Here is an 18,125-nt window from a genome sequence, read left to right as displayed (position 1 = left end):
GTTGTTCACAAGTGACATCACACATCCTTGTCGCATTGCCAATTTGCTGTGTCCATAGCATTAGTGATCGCAATATTCAAATGCTCATAACTTTCTCATTATTTGTCCGATTTTTCTCAAACTTTCGTTGATCTGTTTCTTTGATTTTTCTGTTTTCACACAAGCTATCTTGTTCCAATGGTTTCATTCCCCTTTAAAGAAATGCCTAGAACTGTTTCACCATAATAATAATAATCTTTGAAATTCAATAACTTTGTTATTTGTTATCTGATTTTGATGGAATTTTCAGCATTTTGCTTTGTGAACTTTACTATATTTTGAGACATAATATCTCCAGCCTGGACCATCCCTTTGTTTTTAGGGCTCTTTATCAAAAGTTATCAGACCTAAGTCACCTAACTACATGTAAAATATCTGGTAACTTTGCCCTTAATGTGTTAAGATCTTCTTACTCAAATATATACATAAAGTACACGCCTCTTATAAGATATAACATAATCAACATTATTCTACACACACCTGCTAATTAATGACTTTCCTCCACGACAACCTTTGAAGATTATTCCCCAAGGACAATTATCAAACAGACAACTATTAACCCCTTGAGAAATTACGTAAATTACCCACAGACAACTACCTACATGTTGAGCAATATAGGGCTAATTAATTACATGTTTAAAGTCAGTTGGGGCAATGTACGGGGTCCATAAATAGAAAAAGCTCACAGGATAAACAGGGAAAGACGAGTTCGAATTCTCAGCTATGATGGCCTGATCTACCCCATACTGTACATGTACAGCATATTACTGCAGGCCTACACAAAAGTAATGTTTTAAATACTTTACTATTATAGGGATACAAAAGAAAACATGATGTAGATTTTGAAATTAAAGACCCTTTAAATAATATGATACTGAATATTGATTTTCTTCCCAATGCGATTGACCTATTTTTGTCACAAAAATGTGGAAAGTTTTATACATCTCTGTTATGTGCACTTTTCATTGATAAGCATTTTTTATTTTATGGACTGATGATGAGGAGGAGGAGGACGAGGATGAATGATAATGATGATGTTGATGATGTTGATGACATTGACGATGACAATGATGATAATGATGATGATAATGATGATGATGATGATGATGATGATGATGATGATGATGATGATGGTATCAAAGTGATATTAATGATAATGGTGGTGAAGATAATCATGATTATGATAGCAAAATTGATGGTGATAAGGTGGATTATCTAGATTTTAAAAATCAACCAATCACTTTGGTGTGAGTGATATGCCTAATGTACATGTATGTTTATCGTCCACAAAGGAAGAAATGGGGGAAAGGGTAAAGCAAACTCATTTCCATGATGTATACATAGCATGTACTTAAAAGTAGGCCTAACCTTTAACATTCAGACAGTATAATCACTGACGTAAGAGGGCCTCTCACCTCCCTGGTATAATGAAAAGTGCTATAATATAAGTCGTCTGTAATATCATGATTTGATGAAAAAAAAGTTATTCTACAAATATACCCTCCAAAAATGGACAATCTTGGTTTCTATTTGACATGTAGGCAGTATTTAATGTACATGCATGTGACACCAATATCCCACCGCTGCCACCAAAAGATAATATACTTTAACTTGAAGGTACACGACTACGTCATGTAAGGCAAACAAAGTTGTAGAAGCGTATACCCACTCGGTCTACTCAGTTCTCTATCATGGCTTAAGTCCCTAAGGCCTAAACCCACTGGGTCTACATGTACATGTACTATATTTTGGTCTCATGAATTTGGTACAAGATCACTTGGTCTAACTCATTTAGTCTAATTATAATTTCATCCAATGCCCTACCCCAGATGACCAGTCCAATTTCCACAATTTGGTTCATTAAGTTCATTTTTAGAATTAGTGATGTTAGACCAGATGGAAAGTATGAGATGAAATAGTTTTTGCCTAACTGTGCATGTACACATTATGGTAAATTTTAGGACAATTAGACCAAGTTGTAAAGTAGAGTAAATGGTTGTATAGTATATGTATGTAAACTAGGATTAGACCATGTGGGATAAGATAAGACCAGACAGAAAACATACAGAGTGGGTGCAAAACAAGTGGCCATAGATGATGGGAGAAAGTTTTGACAAAATTGGGTAAACTATGAGAAAGTTGTGATTTTTTTTATTTATAAAAATTAGTATATCCATGGAGTTTTCAAATTGGCCACATGCCATAGTGATAAGGTTGTACGGGCCTAATCACAACTGGCAGGCAAAAGATATTCATTCGAGCCAACCCATTGCTCAATTTTTAAATTTAATATTGCTGATTGACAAAAATGAATGAATATGACTGACAATCTAACACTGATTCTAGGGAGGGTACCTACTGAACTTCCTTTTTCCAAATTGGAAAGATATATCACCAGTATGGAACTATACTTTTACTGGCGGAAGAATTACGGCCATTTTACTGTATTAAGTGATGAATTTTATCCCGTCAGGTGTAGTCTTCATAAATGCTGATTTATTTTTAAAATGAGCCGGTCGAGGTACCCTTTTCTGGTAAGATATGGAATGTCAGACATTTATCCTATCCACTGGTAGTAAACATTCAACCCTCGAATTTCCTCCTTATTTTTTATGAATTCTTTTTAAGTGCCACTTTAACACACGAGTCTATGGGAAATGAATTAAGCCTGTGAACCCATAGGACAATGACTACTCTCTCATTTACTTCAATACATAAATTGTTAAGTTGTCTTTTTTTTTCAAAAGTTTTATTTCAAGATATTTTTTCTTTAATTGCATTGGATTACTGCCCCATGGGAATAGGTACTAATCCTTTATATTACATGGTAAAGCTGTCCTTCCACTTGTCATAATTAAAAGTACTTACCCAGTTGAAAATTTGAAATTAAGTAATTAACATAGTTCTCAATTCTAAAACTGTCTTAACTTTCTTATTGCTTGTCCGATTTCTTCCAAGCTTTCACCATTCTGTTTGACATATTTTCCTCCTTTCCCCAGACAACTTTTACGACAGAGATTGGAATTCCCTTTTCAGTGAAGAACTCAAACTTGACTGGCAACAGCATGGACAGGGGCAGTCAAATGTATTGCTGTACACATGCGTGACCAAATTATTTCCAAACACCCCCTAAACTTGTTTTTCATAGAACTTGTTATGATAGCAAATTGCAATAAGCTACATGTACTATAGGGCCAGCCATTCAATTTGAATGGCTGAGAGTGATACTAATCTCATAAAAAAATGTGAATTTCTTATCATTATGAAACAGATCCCTGAAACAATCAAAATTCTGAAAAATTGCACCTTTCATCCCACCGCTGCCACTTATACAAGAACTTCTAACATCTAAAGAAAGAACCCTGGAATCATGAACATTTTATCTCTAATCAGGGGCAGATCCAGGATTTCCAAAAGGGGGGTACATTTTCCCAAGCAAAATTTGACAAGCAAAAAAAGTTTTCACCCTAAAATTAAGGACATTTCATCCACACAAAAAATTTGACAAGCAAAAAAAAAGTATTCACTTTCAAAAGGGGGTGACACTTGTGTTTAAATGACTTTTTTATATTACAAATTTTAATTGTGCCTCTCAAAGGGGGAGGGGCACGGGCTGGCTGCCCCCATGGATCCACCATTGTCTCTAAATTCATATTTTCAGACACATCCCTCACAGTCACAGGAATTCATACATTTTCTTTTCAAGAAAAAAATCATGAACATTGTCATAATACACAAAGTGGTTTATGCATTGCAAGCTCTTTCTTCATCCTTCAATCATCTCTATTTATTTCTTATCTTAATTCCTTTTTTTACATGATTGATGATGTTCAAGCAAGTGGATTTCTCCTTCATTATCAGGAAATTCATTCAGTTTGAATCTCAAGAATGTTTCAATTCCAATGCATTCCACCACCTCATCCCACAACACGAGAAAAGTGAATCATTCTCATCTTCAAAAGACAATGATCGTGATGATGAGGATGCGTCACTCAAGAGTCATACTCATGATACAGCTGCTTGAGAACGGCAACATTAATTCATGGACATGGCACTGCACTGGCACTGGGGCCGAGGACAACTTACCAACAAATGGACAAGCCGGGTCGGTTTTGCAGGTGTTTTCCACTGACTGAACGTCTGCAAGCATGAGCATTTGCCTTTTCGACATCTTCTCTCGTGTACTGAGATTTCAGCTTCTTCACATAAGTGTCATAGCGTTGATTAATTATCACAGTAATATACTCAAAACTTCCTCTCTCAGCTCTCTGTTTTGATTACTGGCTTTGTTAGCGCAGCAATTTATTCTTCCTGTCGTTCATTCATTCTCTCTCGATCGGTCAGCCGAATATTTGATAAACAAAGTAAAGAGTGACGTTCTCGCGCGGTTTTCTAGCCAAAATATGGACAATAAAAGCCCGACGTAAATTACATAGTCTAGTTTTAAGGAAATTTGGAATTAGTAAGGCAGAGTCGATTTGTTTTTCTTTGATTTTTTAAATTTCTTTCTTTAATTCTTTTTTTCTTTCTTCCTTTCTTTATTCCTTCCTTTTCTTTTTTTTCTTTCTTTTTTTATTTTTTTCTTTCTTTCTTTCTTTCTATCTTTCTTTCTTTCTTCTTTCTTTCTCTCCTTCTTTCTTGCTTTCTTTATATTTTTCTTTCTTTCTGTCTTTCTTCATTTCTTCAGTCTTTCTTTCTTTTTAAGTTTCTTTCTATCTTTGTATTTATTTATCATATATTTATTCATTTATTTGTTTATCTCTTTCTTTCTTCTATCTTACTTTTTTTGTGCTTCCAGTTCCAAGTTTAATTCTTTTTTTTTCTTTCTTCCTTCCTTCATCTTTCTTTCTTTCTTTTTTCTTTTTCTTTCTTTATTTATTCGTTTATTTGTTTGTTTGGTTCTCTCTTTCTTTCTTCTATCTTCCTTTCTTTCGTCCTTTCAGTTCCGTCTTTAATTCCTTCTTTCTTTGTTTCTTCCTTCCTTCATCTTTCTTTCTTCTGTCTTTATTTTGTCCTAGCTCTGTTCCTTCCTTTCACCCTTCCTTGCTTCTTTCCTTCATTTCTCTCTTCCCTTTATTTATTTGACTTTATATCTTTCATCCAGAAACATGGCTTATATAAATTTCTCGGAGAACAAGACCATTTGGGGAGGTGCTATAAGCAGTTCCATGCAAATTCAAATGCTATTTATATCATAAAATCATGGAGCTAAGTAGCTCCATGGTAAAATACAGGAAAGGGGCGACCAGCCCTTTTGTATTTTTTTTAAGAGATGAAAAGCAAATCTGGAAAAGAGTTACGAAAAGGGAATAAAGAGGAAAGACAAGCAAGGATGTCGATCGGTGTTGATGATTAATATATTGTGATAGGGCCTACTAGTAGATTTAAACATATTCAAAAATAAATATTTCACCGTGTTTCTTTTCATTTTTACCTTTTCCCTATTATTTCTTTGTCGTCAAACTTTTCGGGGCTCATGGTCCCCATTCCGATCTGTGCACCAGTGGGAGGGGGGGGGTACTTACCGGACTCAAGTTTGAAGTGTATGTTAACTTTTCAACCAAAAGACTCAGTATTGGACCAATGATGCGAGCGCGCCAACTCTAGCTGACAATTTAAAAAAAAGGACCCGAAAAAGAGCCATTTTGAGGACTTTTATCTGTTTTCAGGATTATTTCCCTTTTATGCACTCTTTGAAATTTCACTTCTCATATTTTTTTTATTTCTCTACTTATTTTACATCATAATAAAAATGATGTGACAACGGGCTACACCAGTTGCTGGCGGGAATGTTTTTACATATTTAAAAAAAGATGTCATGTACAACTCCATAAACATGTTCTTTTATTTCATCCTGGATATTTTTTCTTTCTCCAGTCCATCCCATGTTTCTTATTATATTTGAAAGGAATGGTTACACTAAATGACAATTTTCTTTTTTGTTCATATATAAACAGCGACAGGGCCATGGGAACAACTTTTTTACAGGGGGGTGGGTAGTGCTGGTTTAAATTTCACAAGCAAAAAAAGTGGGGGTTTGGCTACATAAAGAAGGTGATTGTGTTTCAGAAAAGATTTGACAAGCAAAAAAAAAGAAAAGATTTCCACTACAAAAAGGTGATTTTAGGCCTATTCCATGAAAATAATGACAGCAAAACAAATTTAAAGATGGTCATTTTCATTTTGCCATTTAGCATACCCACCAGATTTCCAGGGGTGCTGCCTATATGGAAATTGGAAAATAACACACGAGGCAACTCACAGGGCCAGGACCAGCGACCAACGAATTTCCATTTGTTTTAAGATCAAAATAGATAAATAAATCCAATTCGATGCAATAAACCTATGGAAATTCTTATAAAATGATGGTCATCATCACCAGACGTATAAACGACAATCAATATTAACATCATGATCATCACATTGTAATCACCGTAAACATGACGTCATGTTTTTATAATGATCATAATCCTTTTGTATTTTATTGTTGTATTTATTCAAATTTATCCACCAAGAATGAAAACGTTTGATTGACAACTGATGCATTAAAAATGCAACTGGTGTAGCCCGTTGTCACTTCGTTTTTATTATGATGTAATGTAAATACAGAAATAAAAAAAAATGAGAAGTGAACATTAAAAGAGTGCATAAAGGAAAATGATTTATTTTGTTATAAGGGAGACATCATACATAATGTCTAAAATCTGAAATAGGCCTAATTTCATGATTCCATGTTTAACATAAGAAAAGGAAAATGGGGACATGGCACACTCTAAAAAATGAAGTGCTAATTTAGCTCTTAAAGAGCGTGTATAGTGACTGCACTTCGGAGTGCTGATTTGTCTAGTTCAAATTAGCACTTCATTTTTCAGAGTGCATCATGCATTAGCGCACATAATGACCGAGTGCATATCTGTTCACAAACATTGCTAAAATATTTATTTGTTATGAGATTTTGATTGAATTTTCAGCATTTGGGTGAATTTTACTCTATTTATTTACGTTTTATTACTCATTCATTTTTAATCTATTTATTTACCCTTAATCATTTTTCAGCCGCGAACATCCTTTTTAAGCGTTAACGACTATAAACTTAAATCAATGAGAAGGAATACTATTCTGACCATAATTTATTTAGATATTTGGTCAGTATATTTACTGTCGGATCCAGGGGGGCACAGCCGGTCCGTGCTCCCCTTTTGAGAAGCAAAATTAAAATTTGAAATTGCATTAAAACAAAGTGTGCCCCTCCCTTTTTGTAAGTAAAGACCTTTTTTTTGATTGTCAACATTTTTCGGGGACGAAATATCAATTAAAAACTTTTGGGGGGGCTTTTCAACTTTTTCCTCGGAAAAATGTGTCTCCCCCCCCCCTTTGGAAAATTCTTGATCCGCCCCTGAGAATATTTGATTAAATTTCCCATGCACCTTATAATGCAGTGTATTCATTGATAATTGTTTCCATGACTTTATGCTTTTTTTTCATAACAAGCCCAGCTCTTACGATATCGCCTTCTAATATGTACATATTTATATTCTTCATCATAAATTGATTTTTGTATGAATATTAATGTTTCCGAAAATGTAATGAAATGGAAGAAATAAATTTTTATTTGAATTAAATTGAATGAATAAAGGCCTAAGTAACTTTAAATACAAATGTATGTTATGTGGATGTCACGTGAAAATACCACATTGGATTTACTTGGATGTATGGTTAGAGAGGAACTGAATGATCTGAAACCAATATACAGTACTTTGTCGGCAACATTATTAGAAACAGAACATTGACGTTTTAATCCACAAAACTTTTGTTTTAATTAAAATACCTAATTGAGAGAGATTTATTAAAAACATAATAATCAGCGGATAAAACGTTTTTATTGTGTATATAGAGCCATTTGCTACGTTTATACCAGTGTGATTTTTTTTTTGGGGGGGTGGGCTCTTTAAAGGACAAGTCCACCCCAACAAAAACTTAATTTAAATAAAAAGTGAAAATTCAACAAGCATAATACTGTAAATTTCATCAAAATCGGATGTAAAATAAGAAAGTTATGGCATTTTAAAGTTTCGCTTATTTTTAACAAAATAGTTATATGAACGAGCCAGTTACATCCAAATGAAGAGAGTCGATGATATCACTCACTCACTATTTCTTATGTTTTTTATTGTTTGAATTATGAAATATTTTTATTTTCTCATCATTATCATGTGAAATGAAGTTTCATTTCTCCCTGAACACCGTGGAATTCCATTAATTTAACATTTTGTGCTTCAGGCAAGGAGGTCCTAATTGTCAAATTCGTAAAAATTGAAATATTGTATAATTCAAACAATAAAAAACAAAAGAAATAGTGAGTGAGTGACATCATCGACTCTCTCATTTGGATGTAACTGGCTCGTTCATATTTTGTTAAAAATAAGCGAAACTTTGAAATGTCATAACTTTCTTATTTTACATCCAATTTTGATGAAATTTTCAGCATTGTTCTTGTCTGATTTTTCTCTATTGATTCAAATTAATATTTTTCTGAGGTGGACTTGACCTTTAAATGAAAAGGAATCAATTAAAACAAGTTTCATGAATATAAAGTAGGATCATTGGTAATGACCCCAATGACTAATCTAAATTATTACTGCAACGAAATAAAGGCCTATGATCAGATGACAGTAAATTTTGTATTAGATTGAATCCATTAGATAAACTGTAAGATCTACTTGATGCGAGACTACAACGAATGCGTCATTCCCATTTGGCTTGCAGTGAATATAATTTTGGCTTATAAAAAGGATTATTGGGCGATAAATTTTGACCTGACCTCAAGTTGGCGACATTTCATATTTAGAGACCGAATAGGAGCTGTGCTGGTAGAAAGAAGGAAGAAAATGGTATTGATTGGAACATAATTATTTATATTTACAGGATTTAAGACGAACGTACCGATGTGATGTTTGAGCTTCATTTTTGTGGTATGGCTTTTGTTTATTTTTTTACCTTAAGTACAGTAGTAAAATAAAAAGGTAACCCATATTGCTTCGAATATTTTTTCTTCATATTTGTCTTAAGAATAAGATGTCTGATATATACGGTGCAGTGCCGGGGTTAAGTAATAAGTGCGTAAAATGAGAATTGAGAGTTAAATAATGAATAATATAGTGTTAAATAGACCCGAGTGAGCCGTCAGTGTTTCCATTTCTCCGGGAATTCGGGAAATACTAGGAAATTTTCACCTTTTCAAGGAAAGGTTCAGGGAAAAGAAAAATTCCAGGAATATGAAAATTGGATCTACACAACAACTGTGAATCGTATGTTATTTTGTGGCAAGTTTTATGTTATTAAACTTTGTCTTTGAAGATTGTTTTTTGCCAAATTATAATACTTTTCCTAAATTATAATACTTTTCCTACTCTAACTTGATGATTAGATGATTATGATAATGAAATATATTTTAGAATAATCATTTTGGCCGTAAATTCTAAGAAAGTATGACAATTAGATTATAATAAATAGTAGGCCTATTATATTGGCTTGCTTAGGCAAACTGATAATAACAGATGATGATGATATTAATAACAATAAAGAATTGGTTTGAAGTTAGTGGTTTGAAGTTCAAAATATAAACTTTTGTGAACAGAATAGGCCAACATAAGTTTGTGATAATACAGCCCTTGTGAAAACAATGTTCAGCTTATGTATCTATACACTACCTGAAATCAACTTGGCAGTTGTGTACTTCTTGAAATCATCTCATTTTCACGGTGGCAGCGGTGGGATTTGAAATTAGATTAGCTGAAGTGTAGTGCTTGAAGTCATCTCATTTTCATGGTGGCAGCGGTTAGTCTTGAGGATGCAATGATGATGACTTTAAAAAATAATGACATATACGTCAATGATATGTTTTAAAGTCATCATCATTGCGTCCTCAAGACTAGGCAGCGGTGGGATTTGAAATTAAGTTGGCTGTTATGTACTGCTTGAAATCATCTTATTTTTATAGTGGCAGCAATGGGATTTAAAATCTGCTTGGTTGGACTTGTTGTGCACTGCTTGAAATCTTCTCATTTTCATGGTGGCAGCTTTGGGACTTGAAATTAACTTGGCTGTTGTGTACTGATTTGTCTCATTTTCAAATTTTATTGAAAGTCTAATTGAAACTCAACTACTTGTTGTTTTCACAGACAAGAGATAATAAGAAACTTGCACTCAGAATATGTCAGGGTTACTGAAAAGTAATTGAATAAAGTCCTTATGATTCAAAAACAATTTGTAGTCAGATGAACTATGAATTATTTTTCATTTATACTAAATAGGTTCATTATTGCGGATTGAAATAATCGCTAGAGGGTATTCATTTGTCTCGCAATCTACTATGGTCAACAAGGAAATTCGTGATCACTCTCGCAAAAAGTGTTCACTGGCTTTCTAGGAAATTCGTGATCACTCTCGCAAAAAGTGTTCACTAGCTTACAAGTTCACGAGCTTTCGAGTGCCGCTGCAACTCTTTATCAAGTGACAAGGATTGTCCGATATCGTACTGTATTTATACTAATCTCCAAGACCGTACGCACAAGCGCGAGAACAATAGGTGGGCACTGATCCGTTGTGTGATTGGTCAGGAGTTATGCAAATTATATGCAAATACGCCGTGGGTCGGCAATATGCATTTGAGACCAAAATTGGCGGGCTCGCTAGTTTCCCGTGGGCGGGGGTTGACTGGCTGAGCGGTCCCTCGATCGGGGCCGGGAACGATCGGGTAGGCGTGCACTGCCAGGTAAGGGGGTATTGTGCTGTCGGATGGTTCGCATCCAGAAATCGGGGATGTCGATCCCGCTGTCTCTGTTGAAGTTGTTAGGACAAAGACGTATACTAATAGCCTCCTTAATCCTGCGTGTATACCAATGTCTTTCTTTGGCAATGCAATGTACACCCTCCCAATCTGGGTGGTGTTGCTTCTCCCAAGCATGTTCTGCCACCGCGGATGTGTCGGTTCGCTGTAACCGAACATCGCGCTTTTTTCATTTGTTTCATATGAATCCTTGTTTCTTTATATTTCAAAACTCTTATAGTTGATAGTTCCATGTTTATTGCAACATCACCTTGATTTAGCATTTATATTTTCACTCTTTAAACAGGCAACATATCTTTTGCTCTTGATCTTGTGGTGACTCAACAAACTGTGAGAAGTATGCACTATGGCTGGGGCCGCTGCCCAGAGGAACTTACAGCTAGAAAGAGAGCCAACCCTTCCCCCTCCTCCTGCTCCGGTTCCGGTATCCACAGTGATGAGGAGTCGCAGTGAGCCTGTAGTCTACAATTGGCAATCGACCAAGACCAGTGTCAAAGAACGTATGGCTTTTATGTTTAACAATGAAACCTTGAGTGATGTCCACTTCATCGTTGGGAAAGGAGACAACATGCAGCGGATACCCGCTCACAAGTTTGTCCTGTCTGTAGGAAGTGCTGTCTTTGATGCCATGTTCAACGGTGGCATGGCTACAACATCAAGCGAGGTAGAACTCCCAGACGTGGAGCCCGCAGCGTTTCTTGCTCTGCTGCGCTTCCTTTACTCCGATGAAGTACAGATTGGACCAGAGAGTGTCATGACAACACTTTACACGGCTAAGAAATACGCTGTCCCTGCGCTCGAATCCGAATGCGTGGATTTCCTCAAGAAGAACCTTAGTTCTGATAATGCTTTTATGCTGCTTACGCAAGCCAGACTGTTTGATGAACCACAACTTGCTAACCTCTGCTTGGAAACAATCGACAAAAACACCGCAGAGGCGCTAAGCGCAGAAGGTTTTACAGACATCGACCTTGACACATTGATCGTTGTGCTAGAACGAGATACACTTGGTATTAAAGAGAGCATGCTCTTCAATGCTGTCATCCGCTGGGCCGAACATGAAGCAGTGAGGCAGCAGGCCCTACCAACATCAGAGAACAAACGGAGGGTTCTTGGTCGGGCACTAAAACTGATCCGCTTTCCACTAATGACAGTAGAAGAGTTTGCCAACAAAGCTGCCCAGTCTGGGATCTTGACCGATAGGGAAGTGGTGAATCTTTTCCTTCACTTCACGGTGAATCCTAAACCAGCTACAGAGTTCCCTTCCAATCCTAGATGCTGCCTAACTGGCAAAGAACAGACCTTGACACGCTTTCTGCAGGTGGAGAGTAGGTGGGGGTATAGTGGCACAAGTGATCGCATCAGGTAGGTATAAATAGAAAAGATTTGGGAAAGACATGACAAGGGAATCCTACGGAGAATTATAAAGTGTTTGTTTTTTTGTGTTTGAAATATTTTCTTTTTAATATTTCAGTGCTATACGATTAATGAAGTAGTGCTTTTTAAAAAATATACAGGCCCGTGTTCTGAAGTCGGGTTTAACTTGGACCATGCCATGGTCTATCTCTGTACTAAAAATATGAGAAGCCAAAAACTAACAAATTCCCCTTATATTGTATATTTCTTATTTTGTTTCCCTTTGCTTTCATATTAAAGAAAATATTTCAGTTATCATTCTGAGACAGTTATAAATGATTTGAGTGTCAGAGTTAATAAATTGAACATGTACTATAAATATAGTTTTTTGCCCCAATTGGCTCTCCATAGTGAAACTACAACTTAATTTGAACTGGGGTTTAATTTTAAACCTGACTTCAGAATACGGGACACAGAGTTTAACTTCATAAAATGTGTATTAAGGCTAACATATAAATTGTCAAAAACATGGTTACTTGTTTGAAAATCTAGTTACAGTGCTAAGGTTTTGCCCTTTCTGTTGCGTGATCTGTCATCGTTTTGAAAGTGTTGTGATCATTATTATGGCATAGAAAATTAATGATACATATTCATTCACCTTTCAGTTTCTGTTCTTTTATTAATACAACATACTTGTACATAATTCTTTGAATAAACTGCTACATGAACACACCTTTACTTAATAAATCTTGCTATGAAAAAAATTATGATATTACACTTGATAATCATTAGTTCTGGTTTACTTCTCTTACTGTATTTTTTAGATAAAACTTGTATTCCCTATTCAAGATTGAAATTGAGTGACTTTACTTTACTTTTCTTCGTAGATTCCAGGTGAACCGAAGGATATTTGTTGTTGGTTTTGGGCTGTACGGTTCCATCCATGGCCCTGCGGACTACTCGGTTAACATCCAGGTAATTATATAAATAACAGAGAGATGGAGAAAGATGCTGGTGATTTTGTTTTAAAGAAAGCCAGAGGACTAAAAAAAATATACGGTTATCTCTGAGGGACATGTTCGTGAGTGGAAATAGAGTGAAAAAAATGTTCCCTCTCAAATACCAAGCATCCTTGAGTTTCATAAAGCAGCCCCAAGATTGAACTGAAATGCAAAATGTCCGATATGATTCTGAGCATTTTGTAAGGACTCGTCTCCATTAGTTGCTCAGTTGGTATTTAAAGATACATGAATTATATTTTTAAATTAATTTCCAGCTCCCTCAATTGATCAGAAAGAAAAGAGGCTTTAAAGTTAATACTAAATTGAATATTAAAGCTTTGAACTTGATTTATCTTCCTTAGCTTGGAGGAGACATTGGGAATATCAATTATCATCATTCTCTTGTCTCTCACCAGTCTCATTATTATGTTTAATGTTTGATAACAGCTTTTCAAGTAGCTCTGCATCATGTGTTCATATGATTGAAGATATGAAAGTCTGGAAGCCTGTTATGCTGTTTCATAGACTGGGAATATCATTAAATTGTTGGGAGGTTCAATACCAATCAATAAAATAAATGTAACTTTTTGCACTATCCAAATATTCAGACATCAATTAATAATTTAAAAAATGTATTCAAACATGTTGACATGCAATGCTTCCAGGATTCTGATGGTGTCTAAACTGGTATTTTGATGGGGGGTTTTGGGGAGGGGAAAATTTTTCAAGAGAAAAAAAGTAACATCAATATGTACCAAGTATTGTCCCAAACTGAACTATATTAATACGTAATAATTCTTCATTTTCTTGTCCAAAATCATTTTTCGCATGTTTTTGTGAGTGTTTTCTGTTTAAACATCAACCCATGATCATGAAATTGAGATGTATTATTATTATTATCTTTCTGATGGTTATTTTTAGATAATACATGCTGATACGGAAGCGATGATGGGTCAGAACGATACAAGCTTCAGCTGCGATGGTACCGATTCTACCTTCCGAGTTATGTTCAAAGACCCCATAGAAATCCAACCTTGTGAAAACTATGTTGCTAGTGCCACACTCAAAGTAAGTTCTTATTTATAATACAAATAACGCACATCATCTAGGGCATTGGTAAGAATTATGCACACCTTTGGAACAGATATAACATTGGACTGTTTCAAAAATAACATGAGCCAAGTGGTGTGTATTGTAAAGTAAGTTCTTATTTATAATACAAATCATGCACATCATCTAGGGCATTAGTAAGAATTATACACACCTTTGGAACAGATATAACATTTGGACTGTTTCAAAAATAACATGAGCCAAGTGGTTTTTATTGTGAAAAAAATGTTGCTAGTGCCACACTCAAAGTAAGTTCTTATTTATAATACAAATAATGCACACCATCTAGGGCAATAGTAAGAATTAGAGGGTTCCTTTTTGTGCTTGTTTAATTTCATTTTTGAATAACATAATAATAATAATGTAAAGCTTCATCATCATGACTGATTGTGGGGCTAATTATGATGATAGATCATACACAATAATAAAAGCAACAAATCATAATTTGCTTTTTCGAATGCCCCTGCCCCCATGAATTTAGGCTCACAAAATAGCCAAGGTGAGTTAGGGTTAAGGAGGAGACATTGCCTTTATTTATTTCTTGTTTGCTTTTTTTTTAATTCAGGGACCTGATTCTCACTACGGCACCAAGGGTCTTCGGAAGGTCGTCCACGAGTCTGCTTCAAACGGCAAAGTCATGTTCCAGTTTGCCTACGTCGCTGGAAACAACAACGGAACATCCGTCGATGATGGCCAAATCCCAGAGTTAATATTCTACACGTGATCTATATCTGTAAGCAGCGCTATTGATCTCAATTTGTGTGTTTCATTATACATGCGCCAACTACTGTGGCGTCACTCGATAACGTTAGTCCCAGGTGATTGGTTGATAGCAGTGTATGCCATGCCATTCATGACAGTGTTTCTCATTACAAAGTGATTAGAAACCTCATTTAAATACCACAGGTTTTCCTGGATCTCACTCAGTAATTCTACTGATTACCGGTAACCCTTACCATCCTCTTAGGATCCATTGTTAAATTAGATATTTCTGTATTTTTCAATTTCACCCTTGGTTCCATGCTTTCTTATATATCTTTGCGGAAAAGTTCTTGACTTTCAAGCCTCTCATGACGATGAATGTTATGTTAGTGGCGCGTGTATTATGAAATGCTGGAATCGCCAGTGAATGAGAATGCAAATTAAAGCGAAAGCGTATACGGCTCCTGATCATGATTCGAAGTATAAACCATACATGTTGGTACATTATATTTCCATGATATCGTGTAATATATTGTGTTCTAGTGTGATTTCCAGTGCATTGCCAAGCAATATGAACTAAGGCGCTGTGTCTATGCATAATAATGGTACTTGTTATATATACCTGTTATATAAAGGATAGAAAGAGTATTACGGCAATTATGCAGAATATCCTGCAAAATAATCATTTTGAGTAATGAAATGAAGCCTACTGGAAAAAAAAAAATGAGTGATTTTCTAGATGAACGTTTTGTATAGGTATCTCATGTTGGGTAATAATCATGTCATGAGATCAAGATTTTTTTTATAATGCAATTCTGATACTTGAGTTGAGTTCACAGAAATATTTCTAGAGCCAGTTTGACTAAGAAAGAGAGATTCTTCTGTCTTTGCCATTATGGGTTAGGAATTACCATTGTGATTAGTCTCAGCAGCCAATTGCAATTAAGCTTCCCATCATGATTATAACCAGAACTTGGGGCCAGATAAAGCGTATCAGGCACAATTAAATTTTTGAAAATGTTAGTGAGCGAGCAAAAATCATGACTTTTTTTATTACAAAAAACCCAATTTTCTGATAGATTTTACCATCAGAAAATATTATATTTTACCCTTCTTTCTTTTCTTTTCTACCCCCCCCCCCTTTTGTGGTCATGAAATGTTTTGGGGAAAGAGCCTCTCACCCCCCCCCCCCTATCTGTACACTACTGGGGGCCTTGATATTGAGATAACCTGGTATCTTAAAACAAAATAGCCCAGAGCTGTAAAATTGCTAGTACTGTTTCCTTTTCAATGTAAATTTGAATGACAAGGATAGCATTTTATGAAAAAATACTAATGTGACTTTCATTTATAGATGTTACAAAAGCTACTTCAAATCCTTGCATCTGATATATAGCTCAAAGCAAATTATTCTCAAATTCACTGGCTAAATTTTTCATGTAATGCTTCCCATAATGACAAATAACCTATATCTCGAATGAAGGACATCTTTTCTTTTGAAAGTATATGAATTGACTTCATCGAATCATGCTTTTATTCTAATTTGAACTACCAGATTTGCATTCTTTGGTGTAAGAGTATGTGGCTCACATCAAAGATTTATGAAACCATGTACAGAGATTTAAGATAATGCAATAAAAATCATTAATAAATATTTCTAATCATGTATTTATACAGAAAAAAATCTTTCATTGAACTGATTGTTCGAGACCAAAAGAGTATCCATGCCCATGAAATAAACGATAGACTGATTGAGCGAATCTGCATTTATTTGTGATAATCGTCGATGATAATCTTCCGGACAGTAACTCTATATTCTTTTTATTTAAGTTCATTAGTATATTAATGTTTAAAAAAATCTTTATTTTCCATTTTTTTTCTGCTTTTTCTTATAATTAATTTTTAATCTTCTTTTTTTTTTGGGGGGGGACAATTGTTATTTGTTTGCTTATTTTTAGGGGGTTTTGTTCTAGCAGTTTTTGTGTATTAAACACAAATCTTCTTTGTAATCGATTTCAACTAATCTTTGATTCATGTTATAAACAATCATGTCAGACCATGTAAAAAATGACTGGAATGCATGCAGTGTGCTTGGTTTCTGGAGAGTAACATGTTTTGACAAATGATTGGCTAGCTCCCATATCTTGTATTCTCACTTTGATACTGATTTAATTTTTCACTTCGATAATTATTCATTCATAGTGAATTTTGTTTTTGTAACAATGCTGTACTATAATGAAGATTTCCCTAAGGTTTTTATTCTGGGTTTTTTCAGTTATTTTCCTCTTTTATTTTCCAGTTATTTTAAACAACCTCAGAAAAATGTGGATTTGAATCAATAGAGAAATATAAGACAAGCACAATGCTGAAAATTTCATCAAAATCAGATGTAAAATAAGAAAGTTATGACATTTCAAAGTTTCGCTTATTTTTAACAAAGATAGTTATATGAATGAGCCAGTTACATCCAAATGAGAGAGTCGATGATGTCACTCACTATTTCTTTTGTTTTTTATTGTTTGAATTATACAATATTTCAATTTTTACGAAATTGACGATTAGGACCTCCTTGCCTGAAGCACAAAACGTTAAAAGAATGGAATTCCACGTGTTCAGGGAGGAATGAAACTTCATTTCACATGACAATGACAAGAAAATAAAAATATTTTTCTCTTTTCATTCAAATCAAGTTTTTGTTTGGGTGGACTTGTCCTTTAAGTAATGGCTTCAATGAGTCCCATTTAGTGTTGGCTTTGAACAGGGATCACCAGGTTCTAGTTTGCAACAGGAGAGTATTTCACGAAACATAGTTGGTGATTTCCACTGACTATTTTGCTCTGAGCCAATCAGGTGAAAGGATTTCAGTAGCTTATAACAAATAATCAGTGAAAAATCACGAACAGGTTGTTTGGTGAAATGCTCCACTCCCTATGTCACTTTGCAATGCTTGTGATGTTGACCTAAAAGCATGAATCCAAACAATGATTGCTGTTACTTATCATACAATATTCAGTTTGCAACATGGAAACTAGCAATACACTGTATACTAGTAGTTTACATACCTTCAT

The 18,125-nt window shown here is 34.9% G+C and overlaps 2 protein-coding genes across 2 annotated transcripts in view; one reads left to right on the top strand and one right to left on the bottom strand.

Moving 5' to 3' along the window:
- LOC121415066 (protein mono-ADP-ribosyltransferase PARP6-like) overlaps window positions 1–4,380 on the bottom strand; it is a 48,201-nt gene extending 43,821 nt beyond the window's left edge. The window contains exon 1 of the mRNA XM_041608148.1: window positions 4,126–4,380. Within this exon, the coding sequence (XP_041464082.1) occupies window positions 4,126–4,210 (85 nt within the window). The 5' untranslated portion in view covers window positions 4,211–4,380. The remainder of the gene's footprint in view (window positions 1–4,125) is intronic.
- A 4,494-nt stretch (window positions 4,381–8,874) lies between these two features.
- Window positions 8,875–16,085, top strand: LOC121415065 (BTB/POZ domain-containing protein 2-like). Its single transcript, XM_041608147.1, has 5 exons — window positions 8,875–9,011; window positions 11,175–12,253; window positions 13,132–13,219; window positions 14,167–14,313; window positions 14,921–16,085. Exons 2-5 carry the CDS (start codon window positions 11,235–11,237, stop codon window positions 15,077–15,079), a joined length of 1,413 nt encoding a protein of 470 aa, XP_041464081.1. The 5' UTR covers window positions 8,875–9,011; window positions 11,175–11,234; the 3' UTR covers window positions 15,080–16,085.
- The last annotated feature ends 2,040 nt before the right edge of the window (window positions 16,086–18,125 follow it).

This window comes from Lytechinus variegatus, chromosome 5 (genome assembly GCF_018143015.1).
Source record: "Lytechinus variegatus isolate NC3 chromosome 5, Lvar_3.0, whole genome shotgun sequence".
NCBI classification, from domain to species: Eukaryota; Metazoa; Echinodermata; class Echinoidea; order Temnopleuroida; family Toxopneustidae; genus Lytechinus; species Lytechinus variegatus.
This window is presented reverse-complemented; position numbering and strand designations above follow the sequence as displayed.

Excerpts from the sequence above, each read along its gene's own strand:
- LOC121415065 (XM_041608147.1), top strand. The coding sequence starts at position 11,235 with ATGGCTGGGGCCGCTGCCCAGAGGAACTTACAGCTAGAAAGAGAGCCA. Across the intron at positions 12,254-13,131 it reads GGCACAAGTGATCGCATCAG|ATTCCAGGTGAACCGAAGGA; the intron begins GTAGGTATAAAT and ends TTTTCTTCGTAG. Across the intron at positions 14,314-14,920 it reads TTGCTAGTGCCACACTCAAA|GGACCTGATTCTCACTACGG; the intron begins GTAAGTTCTTAT and ends TTTTTAATTCAG.